Source organism: Balaenoptera ricei, chromosome 6, assembly GCF_028023285.1.
Source record: "Balaenoptera ricei isolate mBalRic1 chromosome 6, mBalRic1.hap2, whole genome shotgun sequence".
Classification (NCBI taxonomy): Eukaryota; Metazoa; Chordata; class Mammalia; order Artiodactyla; family Balaenopteridae; genus Balaenoptera; species Balaenoptera ricei.
Window position 1 is genome coordinate 88,808,604 of NC_082644.1, and position 21,506 is coordinate 88,830,109.

General features: G+C 48.3%; 1 protein-coding gene across 2 annotated transcripts in view; it reads left to right on the forward strand.

The window, feature by feature from the left end:
- Positions 1-21,506, forward strand: part of TMOD1 (tropomodulin 1) — a 103,090-nt gene that overhangs the window by 54,018 nt on the left and 27,566 nt on the right. For both annotated transcript variants that reach the window (XM_059925131.1, XM_059925130.1), the window contains exons 5-9: positions 347-436; positions 1,353-1,483; positions 3,206-3,313; positions 7,401-7,544; positions 16,984-17,128. In XM_059925131.1, the coding sequence (XP_059781114.1) occupies positions 347-436; positions 1,353-1,483; positions 3,206-3,313; positions 7,401-7,544; positions 16,984-17,128 (618 nt within the window). The remainder of the gene's footprint in view (positions 1-346; positions 437-1,352; positions 1,484-3,205; positions 3,314-7,400; positions 7,545-16,983; positions 17,129-21,506) is intronic.

The window sequence follows — 21,506 nt, forward strand, 5'->3', positions numbered from 1 at the left end:
CTACCCCGAGGGACAGGCAGGATGACCAGATGGAACGTGAGCCGAAGGAAGAGGCTGTTGTCGGGAAAGAGGAGTTCCGTTTTGGCCAAGTTGGGTTGGACGTGCCAGTGGGACATCAGAGGGACATCTAGGAATCTGAGGCCAGGGACAGAGAAACCTAGGCTGGGGATGGAGATTCGAGAGTCACGTCAATAGAGGCAAGAGTAAAAGCCAAATAAAATTTAAAAGTTTACATGCAAGTGTTTCTTGCCATTTCTGTGAGCAAAACTTCCTGGGGCATGGAATGTCCGTGCCCAGAAGGCTCTCTGTCTGAGAGGCGCGTCATGGGCCCTTCGTGTCCCCGCAGCTATCCTGGGCATGCACACGCTCATGAGCAACCAGCAGTACTACCAGGCCTTGGGCAGCAGCTCCATCGTGAACAAGGAGGGACTCAACAGTGAGTACGGGCACCCCTCCCTGCCCCCAGCGAGGGCACCTTGGAAGTGAGGGGTCCTCCCACGTCTTGCTGCCTCTGCCCGCTCTCTGGCTCACTGCAGAAGATTTTGAATTCTATAAAGCCAAATCTATCCACTTTTTCCTTTTACTCTCCTGGGATTTTGTGACTTATTTACGAAGACCCTCCCCATCCCAGTATTAACAAAACATCCTCCTGTATTTTCTTCTGTAAGTCTTAGAGGTTTACTTCTTATATTCAACTTCTTAATCCTCCTAGAGTTCATGTTTGTGTGTGGTGTGAGATGAGATTGAACTTTCATTTTTTTAAATCAATATCCTGTTGTCTGAACACCACTCTTTGTAAAGTTCATCCTTTCACCTCTGGTTTGGGACTCCACCTTGATCATAAATGTCCATGTATCCACATGGGTCTGTCTCCGGATGCCTCTCCTGCTCCACGAGTCTCCTTGTCCTTTCCTGTGCCAATATTGCATTGTCTGAATCGCTTCACTGCATTGTTCCAAGCTGGCATTTTGGCCCCAAAGAGAAACAAGGGCACCCAACGCGCAATTATCCCTCCCTCTGGAAGGCCTACACATTTCTTTCCCATCCAGCCTTCATTTTACCCTCACAAGAGCCCACTGGGTAGAACGACTGTTCACATTCTGCAGGTGAGGACACCGAGGTTCAGACAGTTTAGCGCATTCACCCAGTTGTTGCAGGACGGCAGAGGCGGAGTCCAAGTAGGGCCCAGACTCCCGGCCCCGCCCACTGTCCGCCCCCATCCCCCATAGCCCCTGAGATGCCCGGCCTTCCGTGTCCCTGAGCTCTGCTGCCGCTTCCTTCCGGTGTCCTTATGTCGAGGGAGAGTGACGCCCCGTCTCTGTGAGCCACCTGCCTGTTGTCGGTCACTCTAGGTGTGATCAAACCTACACAATACAAGCCTGTGCCTGATGAAGAACCAAATGCAACAGACTTGGAGGAAACGCTGGAGCGGATAAAGAGCAACGACCCAAAACTTGAAGAGGTCAACCTCAACAACATCCGGGTGAGGTTAACCCCTATCACTCCACTTGCCCTGCTGGGGGGAGGTGGCGAAGCCATGTCTAGTGCCACCCAGACCCAGACGACCCGGGCCTGGCTGTGCGGAGACAGCAGGGTCCTGCTTGGACTCTGGGTGCTTCTGGATCAGGAATAGAGACAGAAGCTTTCGGAGGGAGGATAGTGTAAACCAGCACAGCTCATGGTCCTGGTTTCTTTCGGGGACTGACATCAGACCCAGATGTTCACCACAGGCCATCCCAGCTTCGGCTCTGGAAACCCGCCACCTTATTCAAAACACTGAGAGCTTCTCTGAGATAAAATCGTGAGTCAGACACATATGGCTGCATGGGATCCCGAGGCTGGAAAAGCCCAGGGCCCACCAGGTTCATGGGGTAACCCAAGCCCGGGGAGGGACCTAGCCCTGAACCAGTGTAGCATGCACATATTCAGCCTCATTCTGCAACCTTAGAAGGGAACTGTCAGCCCAAATGTCCAAAGACATATTCCAAGCCGTCGGCCCACATCTCTCCGGACCTTTCCTGTGTGACCACTAAGGGCAGAGGGGGGACGGATGGACAGGCTGCAGGAGGAATTCAGAAGCAGGCCCAGCTGCCTGCCCACCTGCTCAGCCCAGGGGCCAGAGGGATTAGTTCTCGGGGGGTGTGGATGTAAGATAAGAAGTGGGCCCCTCTCTCCCCGGCTCCCCTTTCCTTTCTTCTCCACTTTCTTTTAAGTGGCTGCCAGCCCCACAGCACAATCAGATCGGAAATCTGCGCCCGCAGTGTTCTCCTGCACCTGGCCTTCCCATGCTCTGCTCCCACGGGGGCTAAAGTGACGCTCTGAAATGAGAGATCCGTTCAAAGACAGCCAGGCTCTCTCTCTCGGGCGCCTCCGCTGTCTGCCGTGTGCACAGTGGGAGATGCTGGCACAATTCAGAGCCGTGCACCCTGGCAGTGCGTACCAGGAGGCGTGGGGGTGTGGAACCTGGCCACGGCCCTGTGTCTTCACTGTGAGGCCTCAGGCAAGGGCTCGGCCCTCTCCAGGCCTCAGTTTCCCCTCTGCACGTGAGGCAGTTGGACTAGATCAGTGGTTTTCACTTGAGGAGATTAAAAAATAAATAAATGCCAATGCCCGGTCCCTCTCCCCACAGAGAGTCTGATCTTATTGGTCCGGGGCAGGCCTGAGCATCAGCACTTTGTGAAAGTTCCCCTGGCACCTCTGATGTGTGGCAGGCTGAGATCCTCTGGGACATACGTCTCTTAAAGATCACCTAGGGCCATGCCACACCTTAGTTTTCCAGAAACAAACCCAGAGAGGAGCAGAGGCTTCCCCAGAGTCACACAGCAAGTCAGAAACATTGCCAGTGCTGGGGTGGAGGCCAAGCCCCTGCCCTCTCCCACGCCCCCAGACCTGAGCTCTCACCACAACACTCTTCTGCATCCTTTGCCTTGATGTATTCCTTCTCCTCCGGTCTCCGCATGTACAAAGAGAAAATTACAGGTCCTATCTGAAATTTTCAGGGAGGATTTTCTCAATCTGTTTACCCGAAAGTTCTCCTCCAATCTCAGCCATTTGGGGCAAAGCAGGAACCCTTTGCCCATTCAGCTTTTTGGTCAGAGACTTGCAGGGAATCAGGTTGCATGTGTGAGAGAGCTGCTGCCCCATCTCTCTGCCCTACCCACCCCTGACAGGGGCTGCTGGTCACTGCCTGCCTTTCTCTCTGCAGAATATCCCCATACCCACTCTCAAGGTGTATGCAGAAGCCCTGAAAGAGAACTCGTATGTGAAGAAGTTCAGCATCGTGGGGACACGGAGCAATGACCCCGTGGCATTTGTATGTACCTTTCTGATCTGCTGCATTGAGAGAGGGAGGCATAGAAACAGGAAGGTTGACGTTTGTAGCCTCAGGACTGGCCATGTGCCACTGATGAAGAACCCTGTGTGGTGTGGTGTGGTGTGATGTGGTGAAAGGCACTGGGCTAGGAGCCAGGAGAGGACATGGACAGAACAGCCATTACCCAGGCACCATCTGTACATTATCCTAGTTAATCTCCATAACCACCCCTGATCCCAGAGGTGCAGGGCTCCCCACTTTACGGATGAAGAACCTGAGGTAAAGGGAGCTCAGGCAACTTGCTTTGTCCAAAGTTGCACAGCAAGTGAGAGGTGGAGCTGAGATTTAAAAGCAAGTCAAATGTACCCTAAAGCCGGCTCTCTCACCACTCAGCATGTCATGAGTAGACAAGGGCCCGCCCCTCCCTGGTCCTCAGTTTCTCCATATCTAAAAATTATTGTCTTCATCAGTGGTTCCCAACGACCAATTTTATTTGTTTTTTACCTATGTCTTAAAGATATTGCTGATTAGATTAAATTGTACTTATTATAAAGTAGCCATCAATTCGTTTTTAGGAAAAAAAAAAAAATTCAACACATATTTATGGAGTCTCTCTGTGCCCAGCAGTGAATTAGGCTCTGAGAATACAACTGTGACCAAGACAGTCATAGCTTCCAGTTTCATGAACATAATGGTCCATCCAGCCATGCAGACAGCTAAAGGATAACAGTACAGTGTGACTACTACAATACTAATAGCAGGTAAAAAGGTATAGGAATTAGCTTACCAGGCATGGTAATTAACCATTTAGTAGCAATCAGTTTGTTGATATCCACGAAATAACTTGCTGGGATTTCGATTGAGATTGCACTGAATCTATATCAAAATGGGAAGAACTGATATCTTGACAATACTGAGTTTTCTTGTACATGAACATGGAATATACTTCCATTTATTTAGTTCTTTTTTTATTTCATACATCAGAGTTCTGTAGTTGTGCTCATATAGATCTTGTACATATTTTGTTAGCTTTATACCTAAGTATTTCATTGTTTGGGGTGCTAATAATAATGGTATTGTGTTTTTTTTAATTATTATTATTTATGTTTGGCTGCATTGGGTCTTCGTTGCTGTGTGAGGGCTTTCTCTAGTTGCGGCGATCAGGGGCTACTCTTTTTTGCGGTGCGCGGGCTTCTCATTGCGGTGACTTCTCTTGTTGCCGAGCACAGGCTCTAGGCACACGTGCTTCAGTAGTTGTGGCACGTGGGCTCAGTAGTTGTGGCTTGCGGGCTCTAGAGCGCAGGCTCAGTAGTTGTGGCGCATGGGCTTAGTTGCTCCATGGTATGTGGGATCTTCCCGGATCAGGGCTCGAACCCATGTCCCCTGCAGTGGCAGGTGGGTTCTTAACCACTGTGCCACCAGGGAAGTCCCTAACTGTAGATTTTTTTGTAGATATTCTTTATCAATTTACAGAAATTGCCCTCTATTCCTAGTATACTGAGAGTTTTTATCATGCATGGATGTTGGATGTTGTCAAATGCTTTTTTTTCATCTATCAAAATGACTATTTTACTTTTTTAGCTTGTTGATGTGATGAATTATATTAATTGATTTTCCAGTGTTGAACCAGCCTTGTATACCTGGGATAAATCCCACTTGGTCGTAGTTCAAAATACTTTTTAATTTATCTTGAGATTTCTTCTTTGACCCATGTGTTATTTAGAAGTGTGTTGTTTAATCTCCATGTATTTGGGAATTTTCTAGTTATCTTTCTGTTATTCACTTCTTGTTTGATTCCATTGTAGTCTGAGGGCAGATATTGTATGATTTCTATTCTTTTAAATTTGTTAGGATGTGTTTTACGGCCCACAATGTGGTCTGTCTTGGTGAATGTTCCATGTGTGCACAAGAAGAATGTGTATTCTGCTATTGTTGGATGAGATAGTCTGTAGATATCAATTATATCTAGTCGATTGACAGTGTCGTTCAGTTCAGTTATGTCTTTCCTGATCTTTGGCCTGCTGGATCTGTCCGTATCCATAGAGGGGTATTGAAGTCTCCAACTATGATAGTGGATTCATCTATCTCTCTTTGCAACTCTATTAGTTTTTGTCTCATATAGTTTGATACTCTGTCATAAGGCACGTTCTCATAAAGGATTGTTATGTCTTCTTGGATAATTGACCCCTTTATCGTTATATACTACCCTTCTTTATCCCTAATAACTTTCCTTGCTTTGAAGTCCATTCATAGCCATCAATTATTTTCTGATTTTTAAAATACATAGGACATTTCCTTTGACGTTTTTGAAGTGATGGAAATGGCTCATAGTCTCTCACTGCTGCCAGTGGAGAACCTCTAGATGGATGTCCCCTGACCTCAGGACATCTTGGTAGATCCTGAGTTTGCCCACAGAGAAACAGCTGGCAAAGCCACATGCCCTGTCCACTGCTATGTCATGGATCAGAAACCACGCCCATGCATGCTGGCACTCAGCTCAGCTCCACAAATGTTTATGGGGAATTGACCCTGTGCCAGGTCAACAGCTGATGTCAGCCCCTTCACACCAGGATACCCATTGTTGAAGATGAAAATACTTCCAGAACAATTGGTAAATAGGCTTCCAGAGCTCTGCTAGTGCCCCAACTGCCTGCCCCAGCTCTTCTCCTGCCCGTTCCTCCACTCTGATCCAGCAAACAAAGAGTTGACACCTGGCATGACAGTGCCTCCAGGACCAGCTCAGCCACTAGTATGTCTACTTGGATTGGCCTGGTGCACTCACATACTGGTTGTCAAATTTTTTGATTATCAGGCCAGGCCTTTCCTGGGGAGTAAGAAGGATGCTGTGGAGCGGGCACAGACTCAGTCCCTCCCCTCAGGAGGGTCCAACCTACTCAGGGTCACAGAGGAAGCTGACATGTCATCCTGGGGTACACGGAAGCAGGGGGAGCTGAGGATTTTGGCTCAGAAGACATCCTGGGAGCTGAGCCTTGCAAAGGTTTCAGCAAGCAGGGCCAGTGGGAAGGGCATTCTTGGATCAGATCATCATTTCAGACAACCAGGGTACACTGATCATACATCCTGGCCCATCAGCTGCTGGTGTCTCCTTTCCTCCGTGACTCGTCGTTTCTACCACCTGCTAATTACCTCATTTCCTTTAGAGGCTCTGATTATCATCTACACCCCTGGCTGAAGTCCTCCAAAACGTGCTGGGGCCACCCGAGCTCCTCTCCTCCGGTTTGCCCAGGTCACTTGCCCAGCGGGATGGCTTCCCAGGCTCCCCTCCCTGCTGCTCAAAGAGAATGACGACTCCATGGAATTACAACAGGGACATAGAAGAGACAAGTGGAGAGCATATAGGGAGGTTGGGACTCCACTAGTCACTCAGTGAACAGTGACCGAGGGCCTACTATGTGCTGGGCACTGTGTGGGTTGGAGGGCACCATGGGATGAATAAGGTGACCATCAGCCCACCAAGAGTATATAGGCTAATGGCGGAGCCAACGCCAGAATAAAAACAACTCTAATGCAGGAATACAAGTTCCTTGAGGGAGGTTATGGATAAAGTCTGTGAGGTTCAAGAGGGCAGGCACAGCTAGCTGGGGGACATCAGCAAAGGCTCTTGGAGAAAGGGGCACTGAGGATGGCCTTAAAGGAGGGACAGGGTTTGAACGAGTGAAGCAGAAAGGAAAGAGCATTCCAGGTGGCAGGGACAGGATGAGCAAAGGCAGAGCAGAGGGAAAGCACTGTGTGCCTGGGGAACTGAAAGTAGCCCCACCAAGACTGGCAGCCAGAGTTGAGGCTGATCAGAGTGGGGGAACCAGGTAATAGAGGCTTTGGATGCAGGCTAAGGAGCTGTAAATCTCCAGCTAGGGGTTCGGGGCCATGGCAAGTTGGAGAGGAGGAGAGACACAGAGTAGTGCTTGGTGAAGGAAGTTGTGGAGATCGTCTTGCCTGGCCCCTGACGGTGTGCAAGGGACTCTCACTCCCAGCAAGGCTCCCTCAGTATTTTAGGTTCTACCCACAGGGCCTCCAGCCTTGATCAGGCTAACTCATGGGTACCCTGCATTTTCTCCTTTGGTACAAGGCCCTTGCTGAGATGCTCAAGGTGAACAAGGTGTTGAAGACACTGAACGTGGAATCCAACTTCATTTCCGGAGCCGGGATCCTGCGCCTGGTGGAAGCGCTTCCATACAACACTTCTCTGGTGGAACTGAAGATCGATAACCAGGTAAGATGGGCGAAGGTCTCCTTGTGTCCTTCACTTGATGCTCGCCATTCTGTACTTTCCCGCTTGCTGCCGTATGGACTAGATGCTGCTGGACAGAGCAGATGCTGCTGCTTATAAAAGCACCAGAGCCCAGCTTTAAGGGGCCTCCAAGGTTGTCCAGTCCACACCCTCCACCATGCTCACCTTCCTTCTTCATCATTCCCACCAAGTGCTCCGCCACCTTCTGCTTGGATACCCCCTAGCGATGGGGAGCTCACTCCTTACCGAGATCACCCCTTTCATTCTTAGTGAGAATATCCTTCCTTATATCCAATAGAAATCAGCTCCCTATAAGTGCTGTTTGTTGAGTTTAACTCTGTTCTCTGCTGCACACAGGACACATCTGGTGCACAGGTTTTATAAACCATTGGAGTCTTCCTCACTAGGCTAAACGTCCCCATTTTCATGTGTCACCCCCCACCAACACACACACACACTCAATGGGCTTTTGGGTCTCCTTACCATGAAGGATATTCACTGGGCAAATTCTAGTTTGCCTTTATCCTTACAGGGTTATCATTCCTCTATACCTTCTGTGGTTCAGTCATTTATTTTCAGGGCAACTCTTTCAGTTCCAGCTTTCTAAGACAATGCTAATAAGGGTATCTTGTATGTTGCATGTGTTGAGGGTGTCCTGGGGGGCAGGCTCTGTGCTGTGCACCTTATACACATCATCTCTGATCTTCCCAACAACTCTGCAGGATATGGGTGTTATCAGTCTCAGTTTGCAGAAGAGAAAACAGCTCAGAGAAGCTGAAGGCAAGCAGCTTTCTCAGGGCCGCCAACTGAGCGCTTGCGGAAGCAGGATTTGAATGCAGGTCTCTGACTGTAAAGCCCACACTCCCTCCAGTACACCGTGTCGCTCCCAGTGCTAAAATGCTTTCTTCTTTATGGTTTATGGATAGGGAACTTGGGCGTTTTTTCCCCTACATGAAAACGTTTGCTGAAAGGTCATATACATATGTATATAGGAAAAAGATTGGGTGGAAGTATAACAAAATTGTAAACACTGGTTGTCCCTGAATGAGATTATCTCTACTTTTTTATCCTTATTGAAAAATACTACGAACATATAGAAAAGTGCATAGAAGTTAAATGCACAGCTTAATGAGTCATGATAGGCAGGTAACCTTGGCCAAGAACTAAAGCATCACCAGCCTCCAGAAGACTTTGATGGTCCCCTCCCAATCATAAACCTTCAAAACTCTTCACAGTTTGCTCCCTACTTACTGTCACACCTCCATGTCTTAGCTCTTGCTTTTCTCTCCCCCTGGAATGTCATCCCCTGCCCCTACCCCTTCTCTGCCTAGAGAAATCCTCCTCTTCCTTCTGGATTCAGTTGAAGCCTCTCTTTCTCCTAGTGGTTCTAGAGCCAGCTTGAACCAGCATGCTGGAGCTGACTGTACACATCCCTTCTCAATTCCACTTGAGTGATGGCATGCTGGTACCTTGAAGTCACTCCTAGTGAGAGTATTTACACTGTGGAAATTGGCAAACACTACAAATCCAACCTTTTTGTTTGTTTGTTTGTTTTTTCCCAAGAGCCAGCATATCACCGCCTTCTCCCTTCAGCCTGCCACAGGGCCTCTAAGCCTCCCCCCAAGAGAGTTAGGTGCTCCTTCCCTGTGTTCTCCTAGCACCTCAGCTTCCCTGTGAGGTTCTCAGAAGATAGTGCAGTGTCTGAGTCATGTCCATATCCTATTACCCGGCTCAGAACTTGGCCCTGCAGTGGCACTTTATAAGCAGGGCTGCCCTGGATATTTGTATATGTTGTTCACTGCCCAATGAGGAGGCAGGGGGCAAAATCCAACCCATACTCTACTCTCCAAAACTTGGTATGGGGCTTTATTCACCCAGAGAAGGCACTTTTCTCTAATTCATATAAAGAGGCCACATCAGCCCGCAGCAGCCCTGTCATGTGAGTTTGCTGCATCCAACACCTTCCATTTCTCATATGCCAGTGGCCTACGGTTGCATCACCCGTTCCCAGCCCCCCTCACTTCCACCCTTTCTTCCATTGCTGACCCTGCTTTATCGCAGGCAGATCAGATGGAACAAAGGCATGTAGCAGGCTTGGCAGCAGCCCTGGGCCAGGCCCTGGGATTGGCCACTCATGTGACTCCAGGCCTACCCGGGCAGGGAGTCAGGATCTACCCAGTGTCAGCTGAAACCTGAGTCCCGGGGCAGAACGTTGGCCAAAGATGACCCAGCGCACTGGCCTCAGGTCATTGCAGCGGCAGCTTACGGGGAGTGAGCTGCCCACTACTCCTCCCAGTGCTGTCTCCCCAGAGCCAGTGCTGACCATCACCCTCACCCTGGCTAAACACCCTGTGTGAGGACGTTCGCTTCCCTGAGCCTGTTTCCTCGTTTGTCACATGGGGATAGTAAGAATCTCTACTTCTAAGGAGATAAGAGATGCAAACTATGAAGTTGTTCACTTTTATAATTACTTGGAAGGTGACTCAGGGAGTTTACACGTTATTCTAAGAGTTAATGTACTGAGCAGGTACCATATATCCATTATCTCATTTAATGCTTGCAAAGACTCTTTGTGAGTAGGTGTCACAACCCACCCCAGTATTGTAGATGAGGAAACTGAGGCCCAGGCAGGCTCTGTACCCTGCCCGAGGTCGCACAGTAAGTAAGTAACAGAGGCAAGATTCGAACCCACGTCTTTGTGACTCTAAAGTCCATGAACTGTGCCTGTCTGGGCTCTTGAATCCTACTGTAGTTGTGTGTGGGTCTTGGATTTTCTCAGCTGTCCCTTTCCCTTGGTGCCAGGCCAGAGCATTGGTCACCATCTGCCCCCACCCCATCCCAGAAGCATCTTTCTTCAGTTCATCTCAGTGTTTGATAAGTGCCTGCTGTACCCCAGGGCTATGCTGGGCTCTGTGTGTGAATGAGGCTCTGGCTCTGCCCTCTAGGGATTCCACACTGGATAAGAAGACAGACAAGTGTACAGCTGACCATCCAACCGGGTGCCCCAGCAAGCCACAGACAGTGGGCCACTGGGGGGAGAAATCTCAGTCAGGAGCAGGCATCAGGGAGGGCTTCTTGGAGGAGGTGGAATTTGAGATAAACCCATAGGGTGGACAGTATCTCAGAGGGTGGCCACGGCCTCAGGTGCAGGGAACCACACAAACAGAGGAGGAGAGGGGGAAGCCGTGGAGCCCATCCAAACTAAACTAGATTAATGGGACCGCCAGAGGAAAGCGAAAAAAGGAGTTAGGAGCCCAAAGGGCTCTGAATGGGTGGTTTGAGGAAAAGTGGTCTGTGGGCTGTTATCAGCACCAGTCAGAGTCATGCTCTGCAAAGATGGTTCCCGGCTGGATAGGAGAGGATTGGGGGCGGGGCGAGGCCATCCGGGCCCAGGAGACCAGAGGGGGCTCTGACCGCCCAGATGCAGGGGGCCTGTGGGGAGGTGCTCCTGGGAGCCTGGAGTCTAGAGACTGGACTGGGGCCTGGTGGGGGAGGGGTGGGCTGAGGGAAGTCTGGGGAGGGGGCTCTGCTGGCCCGGGCAAGGGGATGCCACCTGCACCTCTCGCAGCGTGCCGGGAGGCCTGGGCTCTGGGCGGCGTGGCAAAGAGGAGGTGGTGAGTGGCGCTGGATTTATTCCTCATCCTTGGTTAGTCACCAGGGTCTCCGGAGGCCGCAGCTTTCTCCTCAGCCCCTGCACCTGCACCCTGTGTCAGAGTCTCTGTCCTCCTTTCTCCTTATACGGCCAAAGAAAGGGACTTGGGGCATTCTGCCCGGGGTGACACGGAGCCTTGCAGGCTGGCTCAGGACACAAATTCAGGAGTAGGACTCTGGGGCGGTTTATTTACTCAGCCAGGCTCTCTTTACCTCCAGGCCATGTTCTCTTGCCGCCTGGAGTTGCCCTGGGATGGCAGTGAGGCTGGGGTGGGAGGTGGCGGGTGACCGCAGCCCAGGGCGCTGAGACACACCTAGTCCAGCCCTCCTTTTACCCCTCGGTGGGGAAACCGAGGGTCAGAGAAGGGACAGGGTGGGCCAAGGTCATGGATCTAGTTAGTGTCAGAGCTGGGCTGGAACTGAGGAGCCCAGCTTCCAGACAGGCTGCATTTATGGAAGGACAGGAGAGACCCTCCCAGCGCCCAGGAAGCAGGCAGTACACACGGGGTGCCTGCAGGCCCCGTACATCCCCGCCGGCCCTATGCAAACGGTGGGGCGGCTCTCTGCCCGTCTTGATTCACCCTCCTCCCCAGCACCCCCCAGCTCCCTCCAGCAGGCCCTTCCTAGGACCCTCAGGGCGTGGGGCACTCCCCCTGCCCCTCAGCACAGATGAGGCCTGAAAACAGGACCCCTCCCCAATGAAGACACGGGCAACGTGTGGGGGCAATTCGCCGGATTTCTCACTTTTCATTCCAATATTTGACAGTGAGAATGTGCTTCATATTTTGAAAAGACGCTAAAGGAGGTGGATTGGGGTCTCAGACAGTCTCTGTATCATCTGCCAGGCCAAGCCGGCCAGAGCCCAGGGCTGTGCTGGCTCCTTCAAGGACAGGCCTGAGCTCTTCCCAGCCCTTTCCAGAGCCTTGCCAGATAGGCTGGTGGAATCTTACCATCCTCCCTCTGCCTGCCCTAGTCAGCGGTCCAAGCCCCATCTGAACCCACACAAGCTCCAGTGAACTCATAATACCTGGGAGGAGTTCTCTGTCAAGAGTCTCAGCTGCGGTTCCGTGCTTGTCCATTTGGATGTTGGGCTGATGTGTCTTCTCAACCTTCCCGGGTTGATGTGCATTGATCCTGTTCCTATTTTTTCCATTCAATTCAATTCCTTGACCTTGCCCTAGAGATACAGGGTACTGTGTGCTCTCCAAGGGCTCATAGTCTAGGGTAGCGTCATCCAACAGAACTTTCTGTGTTGATAGAGATGTTCTGTATCTGCACTGACCAATATGGTAGCCACTAGCCAGTGGCTCTTGCACACTTGAAATGTGCCTAATGCAACTGAGGAACTGAATTTTAAATTTTATTTAATTTTTAAATGAAGTGTAGTTACTTTGCAATATTATATTAGTTTCAGGTGTACAACATAGTGATTCAGTATTTTTTTTCTAGATTGGATTTTATTTCTATATATTCTATAATAATACAGTTGAAAATCTTGCCCACTTTCACACTCAATAACTTTAACAATCAGTTCTTCTTAAAATTTTGGCCTAGGAGAACATCTGTATATCCAAACAGATGGGTTTGTGTGTGTGTGTGTGTGTGTGTGTGTGTGTGTGTGTGTGTGTGTGTTTATAACAGAAAGATAAATATGTATAACCTATTATTCCCTGTTTGCCTTGAAAGAGAGTAACCCAAGGGCAAACTCCGTTTTAGTTTCTTGCAAACATCCTACGGTGTGGTGCCCTAAAGTACACTGCCTGAACACTGCTATATTTAAAATAGATAAGCAACAAGGACCTACTGTATAGCACAGGGAACTCCACTCAACACTCTGTAATAACCTAAATGGGAAAAGAATTTGAAAAAGAATAGATACATGCACATGTATAAGTGAACCACTCTGATGCACACCTGAAACCAGCACAACATTTGTAATCAACTACACTCCAGTATATGATTCAGTATTTTTATAGATTATACTCCATTATAAGTTATTACAAGATAATGGCTATAATTCCCTGTGCTATACAATATATCCTTGTTGCTTATCTGTTTTATACATAGTAGTTTTTACCTCTTAATCACCTATTCCTATCTTGCCCCTCCCCACTTCCCTCTCCCCTCTGATAACCACTAGTTTGTTTTCTATATCTGTGAGTCTGTTTCTGTTTTGCTATATATATTCATTTGTATTATTTTTTAGATTCCACATAAATTTTATTTAATTTTAATTATTTAAATTTAAAGTTTAAAAAAACCCAAACAATCTGATTTAAAAATGGGCAGAGGATCTGAATAAGAAGACATACGGATGACCAGCAGGTACACGAAAAGTTGCTCAACATCACTAATCATCAGGGAAATGCAAACCAAACCACAATGAGCTATCACCTCACACCGTTAGAATGGCTATTATCAAAAGGTAAGACTTCACAAGTGTTGGCAAGGATGTGGAGAAAAGGGAACCTTGTGCACCACTGGTGGGAATGTAAATTGGTGCAGTCACTATGGAAAACAGTATGGCTATTCCTGAAAAAAATTAAAAATAGAACTACCCTATGATGCAGCAATTTCATTTCTGGGTATTTATCGGAAGAAAATGAAAACACTAATTCAAAAAGATATATGTATCCCCATTTCATTGCAGCATTATTTATAATAGCCAAGACACAGAAACAACCTAAGTGTCCATTGATGGATGAATGGATAAAGCAAATGTGGTATATACAATGGAATATTATTTAGCCATAAAAAAGGAATGAAATCTTGCCATTTGTGACAACATGGATGGACCTAGAGGGTATTATGTGATGTAAAATAAGTCAGACAGAGAAAAACAGATACCATATGATCTCAGTTATACGTGGAATCTAAGAAAAAACAAAAGGCAAAACCAACCAAGCTCATAGATACAGAGAACAGATTGGTGGTTGCCAGAGGTGGGGGGTAAGGAGTGGGTGAAATGGGTGAGGGAGGTCAAAAGGTACAAACTTCCAGTAATACATAAGGCATGGGGGTGTAATGTACAGCATGCTGACTATAGTTAATAACGCTGTATTGCATATTTGAAAGTTGCCAAGACAGTAAATCTTAAAAGTCCTCATTGTAAGAAAAAAACCACTTTTTTTGTATTGATAACTATGTATGGGGATGGATGTTAACTAGACTTATTGTGGTGATCATTTCACGATGTATACAAATATCGAATCATTATATTGTATACCTGAAACTAATATAATGTTATGTCAGTTAAAAAAGATTTAAAGTTAAAAAGCCACATGCAGGGCTTCCCTGGTGGCGCAGTGGTTGAGAGTCTGCCTGCCAGTGCAGGGGACACGGGTTCGAGCCCTGGTCTGGGAGGATCCCACATGCCGCGGAGCAACTAGGCCCGTGAGCCACAACTACGGAGCCTGCGTGTCTGGAGCCTGTGCTCCGCAACAAGAGAGGCCGCGATAGTGAGAGGCCCGCACACCACGATGAAGAGTGGCCCCCGCTTGCCGCAACTAGAGAAAGCCCTCGCACAGAAACGAAGACCCAACACAGCCATAAATAAATAAATAAAAAATTTAAAAAAAAAAAGCCACATGCAGCTGGTGGCTACTATACTGAACAACACAGGTCTAGTTGGAGAGACAGTTGTGGAGGCAGGTGACCCAGTAATGCAGATGGACTGGCCCGGGAGTAGAGAGGGACATACAGTGGGCCACTTGAGTGTCGAGTGGGGAAGGATGGTTTCCAGGGGTAAGGATCAGGAAAGGCCTCGTGGGGGAGGGGGTATTTGTGATGGGTATTAAAGCACTAAGGATACACCAACAGGTGGGTACGGGAGGGTAGGGGCATTCCACATGGAGGCAGGAGGGCACATGAACATTTAGAAATAGACCTCTGCCTGCACGAGGCACCAGGTACCAGACTCCCCATCCCTGGGGTAACCAGGCTGAGGAAAGACTGAGAGAGGAAATAAGGCAAGGACTAAACTGCAGCACTTGGAGTGCCAGGCTGAAGAGGAGGCGGGGCTTATCCTGTTGGGTTATTGAATGAACTGAGACCCTGCAAGTTGCGCACAAGGCATTGGGAACATAGTAAGCTCTTAATAAATGGCAGCAGTTATTGGCAGTGGGAAGTGATTGGAGGTGGTTGTGTGTTTCTGTTTGCTGCTTCTTTAGTTCAATTTGGCAGTCTTGCCATCTTAGCAATATTAAGTCTTCTGATCCGTGAATACGGGATGTTTATATGTTTATTCAGGTCTTCCTTAATGTACAATGCTGTGGTATAGTTTTCAGTGTGCAAGTCTTTACTTCTTTTATTAAATTTATTCCTAAATATTTTTATGTTATTGTAAATGGAATTATTGTTTTAATTTTATTTTTGGATTGTTCATGGCTAGTGTATAGAAACACAGCTGGGTTTTGTATATCGATCTTACACCCTGCAAGCTTGCTGAACTTGTTTATTAGCGCTAATAGTTTTTTGTGGATTCCTTAGGATTTTCTAGATACAGTATTGTGTCATCTGCAAATAGAAATAGTTTTGCTTCTTCCTTTCCAATATGGTGACTTTTCTTTCTTTTTCTTACATAACTGAAATCCAAGACAATTTTGTTGTCTTGTTCCTGCTCTGAGGGGGAATGTCTTTAATCATTAAATATGATATTAGCTTGCCTTCTCTGTCTTTTCAAACCTCTTTAAGATTATATTTACTTTTTAATATCTTATTGTACATAAAACTCAAACAATACAGTAAGATACAACAGAACACAAACAAAACAGGAAGATACAAAGAAGAAGACAAAAACTCCCCCAAATTCCACCACCACCAATATGCTCCCAGGCCTTTTCAGTGCATATGCATGTATATGGGAAATAGAGGTAACTTTACATAAATATGACCCGTTTTGTCACTAGGCTTTGTCTACTCAATATTGTGTCATGGCATATTTTCCAGCCTGGAACTGATGACTCACACCATCATTGTACAGCTGCCCATGTTCTACTATAAAGCTGAACCATCATTTATTTGAGCAACCCCCTCTTGATGAATGTTTGTTTCCCTTTTATCCCCACTTTTATAAATGATACTGATGAATATCCTCATCATATCCTTCCCAACACTGTGTATTATCGTGTTTTCCTTTCCTTTCCTTTTCATCTTTGTCAGATGATCACTATAGATTTGGGGGTAGGGAACTAGCATGATCAGAGTGAGGCTTTAGGAGGCTAACTCTGGCAGTCCCAACTTACTATGTGACCTTAGGCAAATCCTCTTCCCTCTCTGGGCCTGTTTCTTCATTTGTAAATTGCTAAAGGACTGCCTAGCAAACCTGGCTCTGTATTGAAATCACCTGGGGAGTTTTAAAAACCACAGACACCTGAGTATCATAACAGCCAGTGATTCTGATTTAATTAGTATGGGGGATAGCCTGGGCTGTAGGATTTCTAAATCTCCCTGAGACTAGATGATGTGAAGGTCCTTCCTGCTGAAATATTCTAGGAAGGCTGCTGTGAAGCAGTAGAAAGATCTGTTCTTGGTGTCCAGCAGCCCTGGGTTGTTTGAATCTCAGCTCATTCGCTCCTGGCTGTGGGCTGTGTGACCTTTCAACTTCTCCAAACTTCCATTGCCCCCCCCCCCCCCCCCCCCCGCTCTTGGAGTGGGCGGGGACAGGGAGGTATTAAAATCCCCGCCCACCGCTCAGGGTTTCTGCAGGTAGAGAAGATTTAGGTCCTGCACAAATGAGTGAGAGGTGACTGTGTTCTTTTCTTGACCAAAGAGCCAGCCCCTGGGCAACAAAGTGGAAATGGAGATCGTGAGCATGTTGGAAAAAAATGCAACACTTCTCAAATTCGGCTACCACTTCACTCAGCAGGGGCCCCGGCTGCGGGCGTCCAACGCGATGATGAACAACAACGACCTTGGTGAGTGGACATATGTACCCTACCCGCCGCCTGTCATTCTTTCCACCTGTCATTCTTTCCACCTGTCATGGGAGGTATGGCAGGGACAACTCCACTGCCGCCTTCCCCAAGGGAGTTCTCTTTTTGGGCCTGACTCCCAGTTTTCACGCTGATCCCGTTCCCTTGTTTTCGGTGTTTGCGCCTTGCCTCCCCCCTAGACCCTTGCCTACACGCGAGCGCCCTGCCTGCAGGCGCCGAGGCCAGGCCCTCCTCCCTGCAGGTAGCTCAGCTGAGCACAGGGCTGGACCCAGAGCGCACCCTCAGCGCGTTAGCGGGGTGAAGTGAAACGTGGGAGGCACAAAGCCAACACGGAGTCTCCTCCTCGTCTGAATACCCTTTTTGGAGCCCAGAGTCCTCTCCAGATCATACAGTCTGGCCCAAGCCCCAGATCCCACGGCCACCAACCAGCCCTACTACCCACACCGCAAACCTAGGGGACTTCACGTTGCTTTTAACGTAAAGGTTGAAAATGCTGACTTTATAGTAAAGTAAAACAGGTTACATTTAATCTCAGTTAAAGACATAGGTTGTATTTTTTTCTTAAAAAAAAAAAAAGAAAAGAAAAGAAAGAAAATGTCGCAGTCTTTCTTAGGAGCAAACACCAAATAGAAATACTAGTCAGTTGAACAAAAACGGAGACCAATCACCGACTTACTTCCAGATGCTAAGTGTTCTCAAGCTCTGTGCCTAGTTATTTCTCATGTGTATTCCTGCCGGCTGCTTAAAGAACTTGATAGAGTGTCCAAAGCGGAGTATGTCTGATAAAGCTATAGGAAAATAAGAGAAAAAAAACAAGGAAAGGAGTAGGTCTGTTAACTTAATTGATCATTATATTCAGCTGTGAGTTTCCTAGAATCAAGGCAGGGGGAAGACAAACCAAGTTACATTATTCTTGTCACAGAAGAGAAGGAAGCATAATGAGTTTTTTAAAAAGAAGAAAGCTTCTTTCTGGGATTGAATTATGAAATAACTATATTTCTAAAGGACAATGTCTTCAGTGAGTTTTTCATCAAATTCAAACCTGCTCTAAATGTGTTTCTCTTTTTTGTTTCTAACACTCAGTAAAATGCAAGGAGCTTAATACTAAAGCACATCTCAGAGTTCAGGTATGTCACTTCCTGTGATGAATCTGAAGCTAGGTTAATACATGGAAGGCCTAGAAGAATGGGGATGAGTATATAAGTGTATATGCACGAGGCAGGTACTCAGAACCTATGCATAGATGACCACAGAGCTCCTCAATTCAACAAACATTTGTCAAAGTCCTATAGGGCACTGGCTGTTGAAGGTGTAGATTCCTGTTCTTAAGAGGCTATTTATTCATTGCTTACTCCAGCTGCTACTTTTTCTAGAGCTGCAGATCTAGAAAAGTCCATCAAACAAACAAAAACAACAAAAACACCCACACCAGGTCAGGTGTCCTGGTTTATCTGAAGTGTCCTTATCTGAAATAAAAGAGAGCAAACACAAACAACTACGAATTAGAATTATCATGGTGTAACGGAGGTGATAGCTACATTGAATTGTTGAGGAAGGCCTGCGACCTGGGCTCTGTTGGCCCAGCTGTGATCTGGCTGCAGAACCAGCACTTAAAAGCCTTGAGTTCTTTTCTGATATGCAGTAATCTCACTTTTTTTTTCTCTCTCTCTCAGCTTAGATTAAGCTTCTTATGTGTCCCTCGGTGCCTATCTCAAGGCTAATCCAGCTTTGGTCTTCCAGTGGCAAGATGGCTTGGAGGACTTCTTTCTAGGGACAGAAGCTTCCGGATGACTAGAGTCAGGGGTGCTGTAGGAGGGACCCCAGGGTCAGCTGGAGGCTAGAAGAAATGGCCCTTGAGGACTCTCTGTCCTGAGAGTCTATGATTCCAAAATCCAGGCCCAATTCCTATCACCAGAGACTTGCTGATGTTATGGCAGGAGCCCAGCATGCCAGAGCTGGACGGGACCTCAGGCTCCTCCCTCCAGTTCTCTTCTGGAGAAACTGAGGCCCGGGAGGGACTGCACTTCTAGACAGTGGCTCAGTCAAGTCACGCCCGTTGTTAGTTGCAGTGAGCACTTTGGGAGCATCTTTTGTTTGCCCAGGACTGTGCGAGGTGACATAAGGGGTAGCAGAAAGCTAGTTCCCTGACTCAAGAACCTTTACAACCTTTTATGGGAGAAGAGACTCAAAGTCATGCCGCCAGATTCAAGAAGGCCTACAAACTGTATCCGAATAGAGCGAGCAAATGATTTGTGAGGACACAGGCTGGTTAATCCAAGCATCCTGGTGGGTGTCGGCCTGAGTCAGCCTTGCAAGGAAGAGACGGGTCGTGTGGGAGGTCAGGAGGCCTTCCTGGCAGGGGTGCTGGTGTAGGCAAAGGCAAGGTGGTAGGACCCAGTATGCAGGATAGGAGAGACAGAAAGTTCCGAAAGGATTGAGGAACTATTACTGGGAGTTACACCTGGAAGGAAAAACAGGAGCTCCCAGAGGAGGGAGGGAAGGGCATTCCAAGCAGACGGAACAACATGGGCAAAGGCAGGACAATGAACAGGTATATGGGGTGTTCACGGGAAGGGGGCTGGGTAGGTGTGGGAGGCTGTGAGCCAAAGGCCTTTAACGCCAAGCTCAGGAGTTTGGTGAGGAAAGCAAGTGGGAAGTGGGACCGTGGCAGCTTTCTGGGCAGGAATGACACGTGATTAAAATGGGCCTCTGAGTTACCCCATGGAACTGTGCAGCTATTCCCTTGAGGTTTCCCACAGAAGGAATTAGAGTAGAATCATCCAGGTGACTGCACGCAACAGAGTACTAGTTGGTGAAGTAGGACATCTAGCTTTAAAAGCAAATTTGCACCCATCCGCTAATTTTTGTGAAAGAAACGCTTCTAATTCTGATGGTGCGCCAGCGTCCTCCTGCAAAAGAGAAATCCTGACTTTCTTTCCAACACAGTATTTTCATCCTGCTCTTGATGCTCTGATGAAGCAGACAGGCTTCCATGTTTCTCAGCTGAATATGTTTGTCATAAAAGCCTCCTGCCGGCCCCGGTCCAGCCACCGTGGTTGTAACCGTGTCTGCTGCTGCGGCCTGGCAGCAGCGGGCAAGCTCCGTGCGGACAGGAGAGGGCCTCTCCGATTTCCTTCTCACTCCAGCCTACCTCTGTGCTGGCTCCTGGCCCACTGCCGGGTCTGCGGGACCTGGGCTTTGCTTGCCTGCGAGGCAGGTGGGCTTTTCCTTGGGAGACATTTAATCCCTAAGGCCATGGGTCAGCCCTGCCCAGGACCCATCCTGACTGGCATGTCTTTGGTCCTTCCCAGCCTTTGCCCTGGGCTCTTAACAGAGTGTTCTATGGGAGAGAGCGGGGTGCCAGGGTGAGGGGGGTGTCAGGGAGGAGCCGAGGACCCCCATCTCTCTTTTCCCATGGTGACACACCTCAGACGACTCCTATCTCCACACTATTTATAGCTGAGAGCCAGGCTGGCACTCAGGCACTCAGGTCCTGTAAATCTGCCACTGAAACTCTCTTCACTTAATGAAATCTGAATTGCAGCCTCCAGGTTAAGACAGTTGTGTGGTACAGTAACATGTTTAAAAGCAGAAAACATCCCTTCCTGGGAAAGTCACTTTTTTACTATACTCTCAAGGAAGACCTTTCTAACAGGCACCCCAGACACAGCACATACACCCCAAATCAATTTCATCCTCTTCCCCCAAAACCATCTTGGGAAAGGGCACTACTTTCCTCACAGCCATTCAAGCCAGAAATCTTTACCTCTCTCTCTGCACTACCCCCAGCCCAGCCAGCCACCTCCTCACCAGCCACCTTGCCCTGCCTTTTGTCAAGCCCTCATCACATTTACCGGGCACCCTGAAACGTCCTCGGGCCCTGCAGCTCCTCTAGCTCCTCCAGGGCGGGCATCTCACGCAGCGCTCATCCCAAAGCTTGTCCCACCACTCTGCTTAGAACCCTTTCCGTGTTCCCACTCCTCTCAGGTTAAACTCCTCGACATGGCTTCTAAGTCCCTTAGTAATCGTAGCTGATACTTACATGGCACTTACTGCGTGCCAGGCCTGCTCTGAACACTTCAATCTTACTAACTCCTGTAACGTTCCCAACAACCAGCTGAGGCAGGTGCTGTCGTCATCCCCATCCTACAGTAAGGAGACAGAGGCCTAGAGAGGTAGGTAAGGTTACCCGCTGTCCATGGGCGGAAGTAGGACTGGACCCAGCAGTCTGGCCCCAGAACCTGTGCTCTCCACCTCCTCTCTGGGTGAGGCCCTGCCAGACTCATCTCTTGACACCCCAACAAGCCATCCTCTTGCCCTACTGGTACCAACCGGTCCAGGTAGCTTGAGTGCCTCCCAG